The 18,053-nt window shown below is 49.7% G+C and overlaps 1 protein-coding gene across 2 annotated transcripts in view; it reads right to left on the minus strand.

Moving 5' to 3' along the window:
* LOC118083080 (phosphofurin acidic cluster sorting protein 2) overlaps positions 1-18,053 on the minus strand; it is a 170,086-nt gene that overhangs the window by 14,537 nt on the left and 137,496 nt on the right. For both annotated transcript variants that reach the window (XM_035111141.3, XM_035111139.3), the window contains exons 5-14: positions 16,881-17,040; positions 16,220-16,311; positions 15,516-15,596; positions 13,682-13,741; positions 8,822-8,973; positions 4,956-5,049; positions 4,203-4,274; positions 2,800-2,927; positions 2,014-2,146; positions 1,188-1,292 (exon numbers count right to left, since the gene is read on the minus strand). In XM_035111141.3, coding sequence (XP_034967032.3) covers positions 1,188-1,292; positions 2,014-2,146; positions 2,800-2,927; positions 4,203-4,274; positions 4,956-5,049; positions 8,822-8,973; positions 13,682-13,741; positions 15,516-15,596; positions 16,220-16,311; positions 16,881-17,040 — 1,077 coding nt within the window. The remainder of the gene's footprint in view (positions 1-1,187; positions 1,293-2,013; positions 2,147-2,799; positions 2,928-4,202; positions 4,275-4,955; positions 5,050-8,821; positions 8,974-13,681; positions 13,742-15,515; positions 15,597-16,219; positions 16,312-16,880; positions 17,041-18,053) is intronic.

Raw genomic sequence — 18,053 nt, forward strand, 5'->3', positions numbered from 1 at the left:
TTTTAATTCCAGCAACATCTAGAGGAGCCACAGGTTGATTTCATTAATTCGTTGGCTTTATTTGGGAATTTTATGTACCGCTTCATCGTTAGCATTTCTAAGGTTCCCCATTCTGACTTAAGGCCCAGGTTACTTGAAGGAGTGTCTGTGCTCACATGAACCTACCCACACTTTAAAAATCAGCTGTGGAAACAAACATGTAGCCACTGAAGTTTCCAGGTAGGTAGTGCTTCCAGCTGAGGGTTTTTAATACAGTGGCACCTCGGGTTACAGACGCTTCAGGTTACAGACTAACCCAGCTAACCCAGAAATAGTACCTCGGGTTAAGAACTTTGCTTCAGGATGAGAACAGAAATCGTGCTCCGGCGGCACGGCGGCAGCGGGAGGCCCCATTAGCTAAAGTGGTGCTTTAGGTTAAGAACAGTTTCAGGTTAATTCCGGAAAGAATTATGTTCTTAACCCGAGGTACCACTGTATTGTAAGAGGGTGGTTCAAATACTGTATTGCAAATGGGTCATTGGCAGCAGTTGGTTTTTTAAAATTATTTAACAGTAGGCTTTTATTGGAAAATTGGAGGAGGGATAGGGGGCTGACATCTTGATGCCAATTATATTGCAGGGATGCAGCATTTTATTTTATTTTTGCATGCATGAGGAGCGCTCATCCCACAATAAACACCCATCTGGAAGCACCCCAAGAGCTCAGGGCCTCTGCTTCAGATCAGTTGGGCTCAGGGTGTTTCTCCCAGTTTATTCAGATGAACTAAGCCTCCTTAGTTTTCTTGAGCTGGTCCCTTGCTCAGGGACTGTTCCCTGGAGCCTCTAGCAACATTTGCAAAGCTCTGGCTTAATGTCCAAATAATAATAATAGAGGATGATATTTTATGGGGGAGCTGAAAACTCACTGAAAAGGGCTGTGGCTCAGGGGTAGAACACATGCCATGGCCAAGAAGAGGGCCCAGGTTCAATCCCTGGTATCTCCAGGTATCTCCAAAGAGCTGCTTCCAGTGTGCATATTGCTAGACTCCGACTCCCATCATTCCTGACCACTGGCCCTGCTGACCTCTGGGAGCTGGAGTCCAACAAGCACTCGAAGGGCATCCAGCTGGAAAAGGCTGGCTTTAGAGGCATGCAAGATGCAGCAAGGTGGTACCAAGGCTTCCCTGCCCATCCCCAGGGCTCCCTTACCTGGCCTTGCCACTCTGCTATGTTCACCAGGATGATGCTCTCAGGCAGCTGCTCATCCGAGACCAGGATCTGGTTGAGCTGATCATACACAGACTTTCGGGGCACCTGCAATAGCACAACAGAGGAGCAGTCACAGACTGCCATGAAACCCACAGCTACCCTTGAGTTGGCTACGCAAAGAGCGTCCTAGAGGATGGCAAAGGCAGGTAAGACCTCGTGGCCCCAGTGGTGGCTGGTGTCCATTGGGACTGGTAGGGCCGAAGTCGAGGAGACTACCAGCAGGTGGCGCCACAGCCAATGATAGAATCACTTCCTGACTGGTTGCTAAGGACGATGGGGTAGTTTCCCTTTGCCCCTAATGGACCAGCCTTCACTACCTGGCCCCTTTCTGATGCCAGGAGCTGCCAATGACTGATTCTTTTAATCTTAGAGCTCCACCAACCCACCCCTTTATTATTATTACTATTACTAGTATTTTTAATCAACATTTTCCCATAATACAGTAAAATTGCAGTTGCAAAAGATACAAAAGGAGAAAAACAGAAGAAGAAAAGAAAGGGACAACAGAAAGAAAGGGAAGAAAGTGAAAGAAAGAAAGAAAGAAAGAAAGAAAGAAAGAGAGCGAGAGAGAAAGAAAGAGAGAGAGAGAGAGAGGAAGGAAGGAAGGAAGGAAGGAAGGAAGGAAGGAAGGAAGGAAGGAAGGAAGGAAGGAAGGAAGGAAGGAAGGAAAGGGAAGGGAAGGGAAGGGAAGGGAAGGGAAGGAAGGAAGGAAGGAAAAAATCCCTTCTCCCCCTACAAGCCACTCCCCCCCACCCCACTGCCTGACCTGGGTGCCCTGCCGTGAGTCTGGGGAGCTCTCGCTGTCCAGGCTGCTGGTTCGATCGCCCTGGCCCCTGGAGTTCTGCCTGTCCTTGACGGACATGCTGCGCGGCCGCCACAACTGCTTGTTCTCAACTTTGCTGAAAGGCAAAAGTCGTCAAAGTGATACAGAGGAAGCTGGACCCGGCGGGTGGCAAAAAAAGAAGCCTGCCAGGCGACTGAGCAGTCGCCACTAGCTGCAGCAGGAAAGTGACAGGTCCAGACTCAGAGAGACCCCACTGGGTCCCAGACATTTCCGGGTGTGTGTGTTTCCTACATGGATTCAGAGAGCAGGGAAGAGCCACTATGCCTCCAAAGATCACCTTTCCCTGCTTTTAGTATTTATGTGCCAACCTAGGACTGGAAGGGTCTCCAAGGAAGACATTCTTGGTGGATGCCTGTCAAATTAATTAAGTTACAATTCATTGCTTTTTAGCTCTTTCAAGCTGCTTCCACGCAAGGTGTTTCAACTCAGAATTGCTGTGCTTGTTCACTCACTTTCCCCCTGAGCATCCAGACTGTGCCATTATCAAGGCGCTACTCTTGTAGTGTCCCCTCCACCAGGCTCTGTTCCTCTTCCATCCCCATTCAGAGCACTGCGACCACAGCCGGTTTGCGGTTGCCTGAGCACTTCAGTTGCGCAGCCTGGATTTGCCGGCATGTGACAGAATCCCACCCGCCAAACAGGGACAGGCTAGCAGCCGCTGTTCCGCATGAGGCCAGCCACCAGCCACAAGAGAGAGGCCTTCTTTACCTGGGAGAAACAGTGGCCGGGAACTCCGGCTTGCTGCCGCTGCTCAGCTGGGCCAGCCTGTCCACGCTGCTCTCCTTCAGGACTGTCTCGCCTGGCCCTCCTGGGCAGGGTTCATCAACCTCCAGCTCCTGAGGGGATGCACAGAAAGTCTTTCCTCTTTCATTCTTTGGTAACATCAAATAGCTAGTTTACCAGGCCAGCCTCTTCCCCTGCCTGACTGACAGGAGCAAGCCAGCTTCTTTTCCCTTGGGCAGGTACCCCTGGGCAAAACGTGCAGAGCAGAGCCAGCCCTGGAAAAGAGCTCTGTTCCCACCCTCTGCCCCCCAAGTAGCAGATCAGCTTCAGCTAGAAATTGGGCATTTGGTGTCCCTGGCCACTCTTCCGGCAGAGATCCGGCAGGCGTCCTTGTTTCTGACTTCCAAGGGCAATTTGAAGACCCTCTTATGCCTGTACAAGCTTTCGTGATCAGCCATTCGTGTTAACGATTGTTTTGTGTTGCTTTTATGTTGCTTTATGTTTCAGCGTCCCTATGAGAATTTTTGTATACCTCACTTTTTCTATGTGTTTCATGTTTCATCTTTATGACTGCTGTTGTAATAAATAATCCGTCATAAAAGTTATTGCACTACATTCTTTGTTAAATTATCTTTCCATTGATATATAATTTTTATGGTATTACTCCCCCCCAAAAAGTGGTGCTTTGAGCCATCAAACCTTGGAACTACACTTTCCCCAAATGGATTTCCACAATTTTGGCCACTAGTGTACATGCATGTTGCCATGCGCTGTCTTCCTATGGCATATGAGCAGTAGCACATAAACGTATGAAGCAGATGCCGTTTAAACCGTGGCGTTTTCTCCCACTAGAAGTCGTGACGGCCACCGACTTTGACGGCTTTAAAAGAAGATCAGACAAATTCACAGAGGATTAAGGCTACTGGCTCTGTTCTCCTTCCAGGGCCAGAGGCAATGGGCCTCCGAATGCCCATTGGGGCGAGCGTGTTGCCAAGCTCAGGTCCTGCTTGGGGGGGCCACGAACAGAATGCTGCAGGAGATGGGCCATTCATCGGCCTGATCCAGCAGGCAGCCTCTTCATCTATTCAGGGCTGGTGTGAGATCCAGTTCCCAAATACATGTGAACTGCTGGAAACAGGTGGCCAATATGAAGATTGCCATTCCTGTATACAGATAGAATCACTGAGTTGTAGAGTTGGAAGGGACCCCGAGGGTCATCTAGTAGTGCAATATGCAGCCGTGTCGTACGGGGAATCGAAACTGCAACCTTGGCGTTGCCAGCACCACGCTCTAACCAGCTGAGCTATATGCTCCAAAGAACGGCAGTGTAAAATGAGCAAAGCCTTGCCCGGAGAGGACTGGTAAATCACCCATCACGCTGGACTCACCATAGCCGCCGTTTCCATGGCACCCTCGTCTTGGGCGCGAGGGACACCCACTTTCCGCTTCTCTGCTTCTCCCTAGGCGAACGGGGACAGGCGAGGAGGCAGTGGAGGTGGGGAGAAAAGGAGTGAGAATAAAAGTTTGAATAAGTTAGTGGATAGGACCTCCGATTCAAGCATCTCCAAGAAGAGAGCGGAAGCAGGTCGGTGCTGAGCACAGGGAAAACAAAACCCTTCCAAAACACACTTTGCTTGGTTTAGGCGCCCCAGGAGAGAAGCAACATGGCGGCGGAGGTCAGGGGGCAGGGAAGCCTGACGCCCAGCACTGCAGGGACCGGGGTGACCCCTGCGGCTGAGCCGGTAAGTCCAGTTAACCCACCTCTCCTATACTGTGAAAAGAAGCAGCTTATCCAGGAAAAGACAGGGGGTGGGGTGGGGAAAAGGAGGAAGAAATGTAACAGGGATTGCTCTCGACAGCATGCCAGTTCTGGAACGATGGCAGGGGTGGGGAGCCTGAGGCTTTCCAGATGTTGTTGGACTACAACTCCCATTACCCATGCAAGATGCAAGCTGGGGCTGATGGGAGCTGGAGTCCGGTAAATATCAGGTGGGCCACAGGTTCCCCACTGCTGTTCTGCAGGGGGCAGGCCCAGGCAGACAGGCTGCTAGCAGGGGGGAAGAGGAGGAGGAGGAGGAGGAGGAGGAGGAGGAGGAGGAGGAGGAGGAGGAGGAGGAGGAGGAGGAGGAGGAATAACTCACAGGGCTGCCCGACTCTCGCTCCTGCCCCTTTTGGCCGTGCAGACTGCTGATCTCAGTCTGGGAACCAGAGTGAGAGACGCCCTCAAAGAAGCGCCTGCAGGAGAAACAGACGGACAGACGGACGGACAGACAGAGAGACAGACGGACAGAGAGAAAGAGAAATGAGGGAGAAGTGAAGTCACCATCACCCGCCCCGCCTCCTGGGCTTAAACCCCTCCCCAGCCTCTGCCCCCAGGAAGCACCACAAGCAAAAAAACCCGTCACCAGAGCCCTGGCCTGACATGGACACACAAAGACAGTTGCGGGGGGTGGAGGGAGTGGTGGGGCCCAATGAGCAGCGTGAAAGCAAGTCTTTACCTTCGAGGCAGAGAAAGGACACCGCAAGAGCAAAGCACCTGTTTCCAGGTAGAAAAAGTCACATCCTCTCCGTTCCACTAAACTGGGAATCTGCTATAGGTCAGGTCAGATCACTGGTCCATCTATTGGCTACACCCAGGGGTGGGGAACTTCAGGCCCAGGGACCAAATGCAGCTCCTCAGGCTTCTTTATCCGGCCCAGACCACACACCCTTTGCAACACCACCACCTTTCCCTTCACCATCCTTGCTTTGCGCTCTCGAGTGGTTTTTGCCAGGCTGGAATTTGCACAGAGGTTACATTTGCACATGTCGCTCTATCCACTTTTGCTCCTGCCCCCATCCCTGGCATGCGGCCGTTGAAAAGTCGCCCAGAAGGCAACGCGTCCCTCGGGTTGCGAAAGGTTTGCTAACCCTGGTCTGCGTTGACTTGCAGAGGTTCTCCAGGGTTTCAGGCAGGAGTCTCTCCCAGCCCACACCTGCAGATGCCAGGGAATGAACCTGGAACCTTTTGCATTCGAAGCGTGTGTCCTGCCACTGAGCCACAGCACTTCTCTGAGCAAGAAACTGCAGACATCGCAATAGGATGAGGCTGCTAAGAAGCCCCAGAGAGAGAGGCAAAGGCAAGTGGTTCAAGCTCTGGCCTGGATTTTATAGCCACGCCGCAAGATCTACACCAAGGACACACCTGAGTGCTGTAGAGGCCTCTGCTGTGGTGTCACCAGAGGGGATGGGAACGACTTAGGCTGTGTCTGACTTCAGATGCCTGACACAGCTTCAACAGCTCCCCCCTACCCTATCAGACTGTTCCTGGTGCTTCAGAGCTGCAGCTCTAGACAGTACAGACAAACGTAATGACTGGGGACGTCAAATGTAGGTGAATATGCTGGGAGAGTCACAATTGCCTCCAGGTGAGCAGCCAAGAAGCTTTTCTGGGAGGTTGCATAAAGCCACATTCTCATCCTTTTCCTGCTGGGTCTGATGGCAGGAGATCAGCAGGGATAGCAATATTTCAGAGGTCAAACACTCCACCTAATTGAACACCCTGTTTCACAGGGAAACCAGCTAAGTATAATTGGCTTAATTCACAATGAAATGGGAATGCCTGTGTGCACTGGTGGAAGGGTTTAACTGGAAGATTCCTCGGAAGCTAAATTCAGAGCAAAAAGGGCTCTCTGAGCTGCCTTGATGGGTTGATAATTAATTGTTATTGTTCTCAGGTAGCTCTGGCTGGAGTTTTAACCTTAGATCACATGAGAGGTATTGAATTGCAAATTCGCCATTTTGGAAGGGTGTTGGCTGAAGTCTTTGTTCCCAGGCTCTGCAGGGATGTAAAAGACTCTTCCAGGAGCTGCCTATCCTAAGGAAGGATGCAGTCTGGAATACAGGCTATGGGGAGAGACAGACCTCTATTTCTACAGATGTTGGAATTATTTCATATTTCGTAAGATGCTGAGCCTATGCCTTGGACTGGGATATGTCTTATGGAACGGTTTGGATATTTCATTTGATGTATCTGTTCTGTTTTGAAGAAAATTCTGCAAGTAAAGTTATTAAATAATATCTAATGGGTCTGGACAAGGCTTCCGTTCCAAAAGGAGTCGGTTTTTATGCATCCAGCTGCTTCAAGCTGTGCAACATTAGCATCTGCAATAAGGCCAACCAGACACTTCCTAAAGCTTTACAAGCGCCCCCCAACCCCGCAACTGACTACATAATTGGAGGTACCAATTTGCCATTAGGATCAACGCATAGCCATTGAGTCAACGTATCCTCTGTGAATTTGTCCCATCTCCCTTGAAAACCATCAAAGCCAGTGGTGAGGAACCGACGGCTCCATCAGATGTTGCTGGACTCAATCAGCTTCCAGCCAGCATGGCCCACGATTGAGGATGGTGAGAGCTGGACTCCTGAAACATCTGGCAGGCCATGGGTTTGCCATCCCTGTCCTAAACTGGTGCCCACCACCACATTTTGCAACTACAGAGCCCAGTACTCTTGAATCCACTGCCCAATCCATTACCTTGGTTGAAACCTACCACCCCTGTTCTTCAAACCCATGCACACTTTTCAAAACCTCTGTCCCAGTGTTGGGGACCCTGCGGCTCTCCGGATGTAGTAAAATTGCTACTCCTGTCATAAAATCATAGAGTTGGAAGAGACCACAAGGGCCATCCAGTCCAACCCCCTGCCAATGTCGTGTTGGACCACTGGCCATGTTGCCCAGGGCAACTGGGAATCGGGAGTCCAGACACAGGCTCTCCAGCCCTGCTTCATCATCTCCATCTCCCAAGAGTCTTTTTTCTGAACCCCAAAGTTCCAGAAGTTTTTTATCTTTATCTGCTCCTGCCCTGATCATTTGGTTGCGCTTTTCTGCACCCTTACCTCAGCTCTGTGATGAGAAAGGGGACCTGCGGGATCATAAGAGAATATGAAATACCAATATGTACAGTCATATCTCAGGTTAAGTACACTTCAGGTTGAGTACTTTCAATTTAAGTACTTCGTGGACCCATCTGGAACAGATTAATCCACTTTCCGTTCTTTCAATGAGAAAGTTCGCTTCAGGTCACGTGCGGACTTCCAGAACCAATCAAGTACTTAACCTGAGGTACCACTGTATGTTCTTTCTCTCCACATTGCCCCAGCCTTCCCCCAGCAGAAAACAAGCCATTTAAACACAGCTGCTAAGTGAGGTGGCCAGGCCTATCTCCTCTACCAGGCTCTGAGATGCAATTGTTTCCCCCCCCCATCTCCCTCCCTGCCCCTCTTCCAAGCGCACACACAAAAGGGCTGCTTCTGAAGCAGGGATGGATGTGATCGTAACGTCCTCCCCTCCCTCGGGCAGCGCAGCCTCTCCAAGGAGGTGCTCTCCTGCTCCATCAATCCACTCCGGTCTCTGGTGGGGCTTACGCAGGGCTCTCTGTCAAGCTTGTCAAATCCAAGGTCAGCCTCAAGTTATCAGCATCTATCACTAAGCTACTTTATAGTCCCAAACCTCCCTCTTTCCCCCTCAGAAAATGAATCAAAAGTGCAGGAGCTGTATGTACCTCATAAGTCATACCCTGCCACTGGGGCACCGTCAAGGAGCCTGGCTTCACCGTGGGAAAGGAAACCAAGGCCGCAAACATTTAAAATGTATTGAAAGCACATTCTAACCTGCCCAAATAGCCTGTTTCTTACGCTGCAAGATGCCCTGAGATCTTTGGATGAAGGGTGGCGTTATGCATTTAATAAAGAAATAGATAATAAATGCCCGACACAGAGCTACAATCCATAGCAACTCCTAACAGCTCCCAGGGTTCCTGAAGCTTCCAATGTGTTTTAAATGCATGGTGCGTATGCAGCTGAACGGTCTTGTTTTTCCGGCAAGGCATCTGCCTGGGGGATTGTGTCTCCTTTGGGAAAGGAGGAAATGGCCTCCACAGCACAGGGGAAGACCTTGCAACCCTACGAGTCTCCCGTTGCTACGGGGCCTGAGCTTCTTGCCTCACCTCCTGTCGGCTCTTACCTCAAGGTGGGCTTTGGAGTGCTGTGGACGCTTTCGTTATCCTCTATCTCGGGGCCGCTGTCACTGTTGTTGCATTCCTCGAGGCTGTCGTAGAGCAGACCCAGGTCCTCTTCCACTTCCTGCGTCTGATCCACCGGGTCAGAATCCAGAACCTGCAGAACCCAAAACACACAGTGGGGTGTGGGGGTAATCTCACGTACACCACAAGACCATTTTGAAAGTGAATTTCACCGCTTGTAACCCCGTCTTTCCAAGACCAAAATTTTAAAAAAACGAAGTCATCAAGTGTTGTAATCCATTCAGAAAAGGTCGAAGATTACAGATTTTCTAGCATACTCTATTTATGATATTTGTAGCATGAAATATAGGAGGCAAAATACCCCCAACTACTGGGGTGGGGGGGACACACCTCTTAGCTGGAGCTATTTCCTAGACATATTCTTGATTAAATTGTCCCTACAGATTCTCAAACTGGTCTTTACGTCTGGATGTGACGCTTCTCTGTGCAATTGATGTGCTATGGTGGTTCTGAGGTTTTTGCATTTGCAACCTGCGTTTTGTGCTATGCAACAAAATCTAAAAGCAAACAGTGACATTTAAAAATATTAAAGCACTCCGATATCACTTTAACAGTCAGGGATTCCCCCAAGGAAGCTTGAGAATTGTTGTTTATTAAGGGTGCTGACCCCATAGAACTACAATTCCCAGCACCCTTAAAAAAACAACAGTTGCTGGAATTTGGGGTTGGGGGGGGGGAGATACCTGACTGTTAAAGCGGTATAAAAGTGCTTCAAATGTGTGGTGTGGATGTGACTGTCGCTTCCCTCAACATCTTTTATAGGGGTGTGTGGAACCTTAGGCCTCAGGCATGAATGAAGCGCTCTATGCCTCTCTATCTGGTGCTTAGAGTCACATTTCCTTCCCAGGATCCTCCCTTTCCAATAATCCTCCCTGGCCCTTCCCCACAGCCTAACTGGGAATGTGTCTTTGAACTCAGAGGATGCCTCTTTGCTTGCCTGGCAGCAGGAGGAAGAGATGCGGGTCTTGCAGGTGTGGATGTGAAAACCTCTGATTTCTGCGTGGATGGAATATGTGGCCTATTTATGTGCCAAGGTTAGAGCCATCTCCTGTATTCTGCCAATGACTCTGGCCACACTCACTGCTGGCCCCAGAAAGCTTCCTTATAAGTTTACGTGGCCCTTGGGACTGAAAGCTGCTCCCCACCAGGGGCGTAGGAAGGGGTGTGTGGTGCACCCCGGGTGTCATCCCGACTACTCCAAGCCCGGCAAGCGGCAAAGTTGCAAGCAGAAAAGCTGCAGCTCTCCTCCTTCCCCTGGCTTGCTGTAGGGGAGGATCGCGGTGCTCTGCCAAGATCTGCCCCCGAGGAGGATCACACAGCTGCGTGCATTGGCCCTGTGGGCGGATTGGCCCTGCCCCCGGTGCACAGCATGTGTGCTGCTCCGGGTGCCGGAGCACCCAGCTCTACCCCTGCTCCCCACCCGTCTGACACCAACAAAGGGGTGCTGGGGAGTTAATCTTCCATCATCTAATTTGAAAAGGCACACTTGCCCGACTCATGAAAGTAATCCTCTTTATAGGTCTTCTGGGCTATGGCAATTTATATTTGTTATAAGCTGCCTTATCCACATTTGTTTTCTGTTATTTGCTTTTCCATCTCGCAATGCATATACTTGTGCTTCAATGAAAAAAAAGTCTTTTCAAAAAATCCAATTACCAGATTCTGTGCCAGGCATTAGATTCCATACCAAATTATCCACACAGGGAGTTTTGAGAAGACAAACAGCTCTGTGTATAGCTACAGAAACAATTGATTCTCGAAGTCACTCCCCGCCCCCCCTCCTTTGAATAAGCTTTTTTACTCCACAGGCAGCTTTTTTTAAAAAAAGTTTTCTCTTCTGAAACACCTTTATTTACCTTTCTAAGGCAGAAGTGCATCATGTTAAAAACAACGACAACAAAACAGCTGGTCATTGCAAAGACTATTTAACTTTAAAAGTGAGTTTGCTTTCTTCTTCCACCCTCCCTGCTCCTTTTCCCTTTAGTGCTGTGCCTTTTTTTTAGATTGTCAGCCTGCTAGTTAGGACTGTCTCATTTCAAATGATTTCTTGTAAGCTGCTCTGGGAGACTTTTTTGGCTGAAGAGAAGGGTACAAATATCCTGGATGAAATAAATAAATAGTTCAAGCTCGAACCAGGCCACGGGGGGGGGGGGAATTAAGAGAAGTAGAAAGTGCATGCCTGCAGGATCCTGGTCTGCCCAGGATTCTAATGCCAGTGGAGTTTGTAGTGCACTCTGCAACACCAGGCAAAAATCAAACAATAATCTAATGAATTTGCGGGGAGGGGGGAAAATCCCTTTTTGCTGCCCTGCAGTATCAAAATGCACACACCCTGACCATAGACGCCCAGAAAGAGCATTTTCCGGCTGTTCAGTACTAGACAACATCACCCAGTCTCCCCTTTCTCATCAATCTCATGCAATCAAACAGATGAAACCTGGTGAGGGTGTGTCTGCTGTGCCCCCTCTGCCTGTCCGGACAGCATCTGCTAAGACCTGCTTGGAAACCCTTAATGATGACATTTTGGTGACCTGAAGCCAGTCCATTAAACCAAGGCCGAAAGGATAAATAAATAATACTGTAAGGGGCAATATATCTGCAGGGTTTTTAATTTCATCCCCCCCTTTTGTTCATAGAAGATGGCATTAAAACAGCATGTTAATGGCATTTGCGGATATTACTAATGATGAAAGCTGTGAATGCTAAGTAAGGACGGATTGAAACGATTGTTTTTTTGTTTAAGGGGATCTAGCCAGGTTGAGGGGGTGGGAAGCAAGCAAGAAATAACAAGCATTTTCATGTTGCCAGAGTGGGAGGAGGAAGCAGAGTTAACCTACTTCTCATGCACCAAGCATGGGGTGAGGGGTTCTGATCTTCCTTGTCCCAGTGTAAATCCCACCTGTACTTCAGCTATGAATATACAAAGTGGATTTATACTGGGTCAGGTTAATGGCCCACCTAGGCCAGGATTATCTCCTGCAGCCTTTGCCAACCTGGACCGACAGATGTTTGCAACTACAACTCCCAGTGCTGTCTGGGGCTGTCTGGAGTTGCCATCCACAACATCGGGAGGGCACCAGGTTGCCAAAGGCCGGTCCGCTGCGCAATGCAGAGGTCCTTCCAGAAGAAGTCACCCCAAACGTGGCTGCAAGAGATTCTTTTAAACTGCTGGTTCTGGAAGACCGCACCTTCTGTACTCAAAGCATGCGATCTGCTGTCAGGCTGCGGAGAAGGGAGGCAGGGCCATTCTCTCACCTCTGCAAGAAACCAGCTGCCCTTGGTATACCTGAAGAAATGTCTCCACCTGCATCATTCAGCCCGGACACTGAGGTCAAGCGCCTTCTGGTGGTTTCCTCACTGTGAGAAGTGAGGTTACAGGGAACCAAGAAGAGGGCCTTCTTGGTGGTGGCACCCTCCCTGTGGAATGCCCTCCCATCAGATGTCAAGGAAATACAGTGTTACCTCGCAAGACGAATGCCCTGCAAGATGAATTTTTCGCAAGATGAATGAGTCTTGCGATCTGAAGGTGACTCGCAAGACGAATTCGTTTTATGAAAAATTCGTCTTGCGAATCGCAGTTTTCCATAGGAATGCATTGAAATTTAATTAATGCCTTCCTATGGGCAAAAAAAGAAAAAGAAATTTCAATGCATTCCTATGGGAAACCGTGATTCGCAAGACGAATTTTTCACAAAACGAATTGACTCGCGGAACGAATTAAATTCGTCTTGCGAGGCACCACTGTAAACAACTATCTGACTTCTAGAAGACAGCTGAAGGCAGCCCTGTTTAGGGAAGTTTTTAATGCTTGATGTTTTATGGTGTTTTTAATATTCTGTTGGAAGCTGCACAGAATGGCCAGGGAAACCCAGCCAGATCTGTCCGCAGCAAGGGTTAAATTGGGTGAACAGGTTAGTCCGTGTCAGGTCTGCTGGGCAACCACCCCTTAAAGCTCCTCCTTTCCCATTCCAGCTATAGGCATCGTCCCTCTGGGAGAGAGGGAGAGCCAGGGTGCCTTCGTGGTTCACAAGGAGACCCTCCCCGGAGCCTGAAGAACGACGTCAGTAAGGGCAGGGGAAGCTCCGAAGAGACTGGAGGTGCAGCCGGACTTTGTTTACTCTGCTCAGCCTCCCCACCTAACAGCTGATGTGTGTGGTGGCACAGAAGCAGCTGCCGTCCCGTGCATCGTTCCAGCCAGTCCCGGAGCGCCAATTCTAGTTGTGGATATTTGGGGCTGCCATGTTTTTGGTAGGGGTTGAAGAGGTAGCGGCAGAGAGGACGTTTAAAGGGTGTTTTATAGAGGATGCTCCCCACATTATGCGATTTCATCCCACCGGAATGTAACCCCCGCGTAAGTGGGGGGACGGGGACACACGCCTGCAGTTCCCCACCCCTACCTACAGGCACGAAGCCCACCGTAGACAATGAAGCTGTCTAATACCGAGTCAGACAATGGGACCATCTAGCTGAGCAGCATCTACACTGGCCGGCAGCCGCTCTCCCAGGTTTCAGACAGGGAGTCTTTGCCAGTCCTCCCTGGAGATGCCGGGGAACGAACCAGGGGCCTTCTGCGCTCTAAGCAAACGTTCCACCACTGAGCTATCTAAGTCTTCCTCGGCAGGGTCTTGCTCACAGGGTGCCGGCTGCCCAAGAGACAGGGGTTGCTCCTGCAAACAGGAACCTATGTAGGGAGGTGGGGGGGGGGGAGAGAGAGAGGAAGAGGAGGGCAGAAGAGAGAAAGCCGGCTGGCCACATGCAGGGACAGACTCACAGCTTCTTACCTCATCCGTCACTTTAAACCTCTTCAGCAAGGCAACAAATTTCTGCTTGAAGTTTGGTTGCTAAAATGAGAAGGAAGTTGGGGATGGGGGTAAACATTTCAATCACAGTGCTAGAGGCTTCTCACTTCCCACCTACCCTGGCTACAGACACACACCTCGCTGGCTTCTTTCCCTGAAAACAAAAACCCACTAGCCAAAAAATAATAATGATTTGGCGGGGAACCCCAAGCAGGCCCAGCTCCAGGTATTTTTGGACAGGCTGTCCCCCCGGCACCAACCACCCCCTGCCCAGTACTTATCACCGCCACCTCCAGGGCTCTTTGCATGGGTGCTGCTGCTGCTGCTGCTGTAGCTGACAGCACCCCAATCCCCACAGTGGCTTATGGGCCAGTTCTCTTGCACTGCCTATTATCAACACTACCTTTCCTCCAGCCTCCCTTTGGAAGCTAGGGACACTGTTTTATACCAAGTCAGACCACTGGGTCCATCTAGATCTGTTTTGTCTGCACTGAGTGCTAGCATCAACTCTCCAGATTTCGGACAGGGGTCTCTCTGCACCCTACCTAGAGATGTTGTTGTTGTTGTTTAGTCGTGTCCGACTCTTCGTGACCCCATGGACCATAGCACGGCAGGCACTCCTGTCTTGCACTGCCTCCCGCAGTTTGGTCATTGATCCTTCATGGATCAATGCCTTGTCGTGGCGAAGGGGCTTGAATAACTCAGAGAAGCTATGAGCTATGCCATGCAGGGCCACCCAAGATGGACAGGTCATAGTGGAGAGTTTTGACTAAACGTGATCCACCTGGAGAAGGAACTGGCAAGCCACTCCAGTATCCCTGCCAAGAAAACTCCATGGACAAAGACAACAGGCTACCTAGAGATACCAGGGATTAAACCTAGCGCCTTCTGCTCTACTGCTGAACTACGGCCAACGACAAGAACGCAACGTACGACTGCTCAATAAATAATCTGAGCACTGAACAGAACATGGAAGCAGCCATGGTCTTTGCTTAGGGGACTCGGAATCTGCAAGGCCAGAATATAAGCTCTGGGTGGGAGGATGTCAAGACCCATTATTGCCCCAGCCCTGACAGAGCTGCCACTCTGCTGACAAGCAGCCCTTTCAGCCGTATCTAAAAGCAAATCAATGTGGCAGCTGAGTCGTGTGCCCCTAAGTGCTGCGCATATAAGCAGGCGCACGAGAAGCCTGTCATGTAGACGGCCATTTGGATGGAGGGACGTGGAGGTCAGGAATCAACAGTGGATGGGAGTTTGCATGCATGGGAGGTTTGAAGATGCCGGTTTGCTAAAAAGCAGCTGCCACACAAAGGCATGTCTTAAGAGCATGGGTGGGGGATCTGTGGCCTTCCAGATATTGTTGGACTCCATCTCCCATTCAGCCCCAGCCAGCATGGCCAATGGTCAGGGATGATGGGAACTGCAGTCCAACAATATCCAGAGGGCATCAGAGGAGAAGACTGTTATATGGGATCAATGAGTTACGCAGCTTGTCCATTACGCAGATTAAGCACATTTGCTTATTTTGCACAATTTACTCGGCTCCTGCTAATTTGGGGGGAAATAACTGGAGATGAACTTCTGCTTTCCCTAACCATCAGCACATCTAGCGAAGCTCATCAGGCACAGCATACCAACAAGTTCAACTTCTGGTCAACCAGACTCTAGCCTGAGCGCGAAATCCTCTATGGCGCCACCTGCTGGGGAGGATCAGGGAGCCTCCCACATCTAGTCTGTTGTGCTGGGAATGAAATAAAATGAAAACTCCAACCCCCCACAAACTCCCCTTTGGAAAGGCAAGGAAGGTTGTCTTTACTCTGGTCATCGATGTGGTTCTGATCATTTTCCGCCTGGCTTTCTTCGGCTTCCTCACTTCATCCTCTTCATCATATAAATCCTGAGAAGCGAGAGATGGCAGCACAGAGTCAGAAGAATGTGAAGTTCCCCTCCTCTCCACGTGGCCCTCAGAGATGCACCAGGCAGCTCCCCTCACTGGCCTTATTTCGCACTGGGCAGAATGTGTCCCTGAACTTGAGAAAGACTCTTGCTGGCCTGAATGGAGGACAGAGAGGGGTGAGAGTAGAAACTAGCCTGCTGTAGAAAGGCAGGATGTGTTGCCCATACCTGCCATGTGGCCCTTGAAAAGTTGCCCAGAAGGGACTGTGGCCCTCAGGATGGAAATGCCATTTTCAGGCTGAGCAAGACCACTGTACGTAACTGATGGCAATACGGCTCAGAGACTGGATGCGGATGAGCTGCTAAAGCAGCAGCATAACTTGGAAGGCAACATGGGGAGAACAGCAGAAGTCAATGTGCTGCCTTCGTTGCTGGGACTCCAACTCCCATCAGCCCCAACCAGCACAGCCAATGGTTAGGGATGATGGGAGTTCTAGTCCAGCAACGCCTGAGAGGCACCACATTGGCTACCACTGTCATAGAGGGAAGGTGAGACTCGAATGTGATAGACAGACAGACAGACAGACAGACAGACAGACAGAAGGCTGGTTGGTCAGTAGCTACCTGGCCTTGCACGGCATCATCGCTGGCTTCCTGCTCGGAGGAAAAGCTGTCGTCCTCTTCTTCAGAGTAGTTGTCAATATCTGGAGAGCGATCTGGAATGGGAAAAGGCAGAGACCATGGCCAAACTGCACTGAGCCAGCAAAGGGGGAAAGGAAGGGAGACTGGGGAATAGAGGAAAACATGGAACGGAGCCACTGAGTTTGCCATTAAGGCCTAGAAATCTGTCATTGATGGTAGGGAGCCACTGTAAGGATTCTGGAAGAGCTGTGGCACAAGCAGAGGGAAAGAATAGAGGGCATGTTTAGGAACAAAGCAATTCTGGATGGATGTAGGAGAGGACATATCACAGGACAGAAAGTCAGTGAAGGTACAGATGAGAGTTGGATGAGAACCTGACCAAAGCAGTTTTTAGGTACTAGGCTAGCAGTTAGATTATTATGAGAAACTGAAGAATAACTTAAAGATGGAGTAATGTGGAAAATGCAGCATGAAAATTTAAATGTAAAAGAAACCACAAAAAGGGGGCGGGGAGTCAAATATATATGTATTAGAAATGTATGCGATTTGTGTTTGTGTTATTTGCACATCTGTAAATTTCTTTTACAGAAAAATTACCGAAAAATAAAATTTATAAATGAAATAAAAATAAGTAATACATTACCAGCTTTGATTTTGGGGCCAGAGGGGACGTTTCCATCTTCATGATCAATGGGCTGGCTAGAGAGAGAGTAGATGCTGATTTCAGCCACTCGGATGCTCACATCCTTGATGTTGCTGTGGAGGCCCAGGAGCTGCCCTCCATCTGTCGGGTGTTGCATGACCTGAATAAGGGATCAATGGATACTCAGCGCACAGGAGGAAGCCTCTGGAGCAGACCAGTGACCTGCCATAGGGAGGCAGAATAACATGCATTTGGGCTCCATGTAGAGAAATGTGTTATACATTGGGCTGCCTTTGAAGATGGTTTGGAAACTGCAGTCGATGCAGAATTCAACAACCAGAATTTTGATCACAGCAGGACTGTCTGAACAAAGAACACCACTTTTGGCATGACTGTGCTGGCTACGAATTATGTTTCCAGGCTTAATTCAAAATGCTTGTTTCCACCTATAAAGCCTTATGCAGATCAGAAACTCAGGACCTTCAAGATATAACCTCTCCCCACAGGAACCAACCTGGACCCTGCAATCCGTCGGTACAGCATGAGACTCTTAATCTCAGGGTTGTGGTTTTGAGCCCCACATTGGGCGAAATATTCCTGCACTGCATCGGGTCGGACTAGAAGAATCCTGTGGTCCCTTCCAACTCTACAATTTATGATCATTATCTTGAGACCCTCCTTAGAGTGGGCCCCTCCATGCTCAGAACTTGGCAACACAAGATTGGGCCTTTCCAGTGGTGGCCCCCTAGATGTGGAATGCTCTCCTAAGGAAGGCACACCTGGCACACCCCACCCATCCCATTTGCATTTACGTGCCAAGCAAAGGCTTTTCACTTTACCTAGGCTTTTAGCCCTTATTTTGAAGGGTGACACTGTGCCCTCTTTTAGTGGGGTGGGACTTGTAAGCCCTGCCTTTTTTCTGTACAGCTGTGCTTTTAGGATTTTTTGGGGGAAATTCCTAATTGGCTTTAAGATAACTTGCTTTGGTTCACTCCATGAAAACAGCGACTGGCAAATACAATGAATAACACCAGCCAAAACAAGCAAGCAACTCCCACCATGCCTTGCCATTGACTTTGCTTGCTGGGGCTGATGAGAACTGCGGCTCAGCAACATCTGGGCCTCCATGTGGAAGAGCAGCTTCATAGACAGGATCTACATAGAAGGGGGGGC

Source organism: Zootoca vivipara, chromosome 3 (genome assembly GCF_965207765.1).
Source record: "Zootoca vivipara chromosome 3, rZooViv2.hap1.1, whole genome shotgun sequence".
Classification (NCBI taxonomy): domain Eukaryota; kingdom Metazoa; phylum Chordata; class Lepidosauria; order Squamata; family Lacertidae; genus Zootoca; species Zootoca vivipara.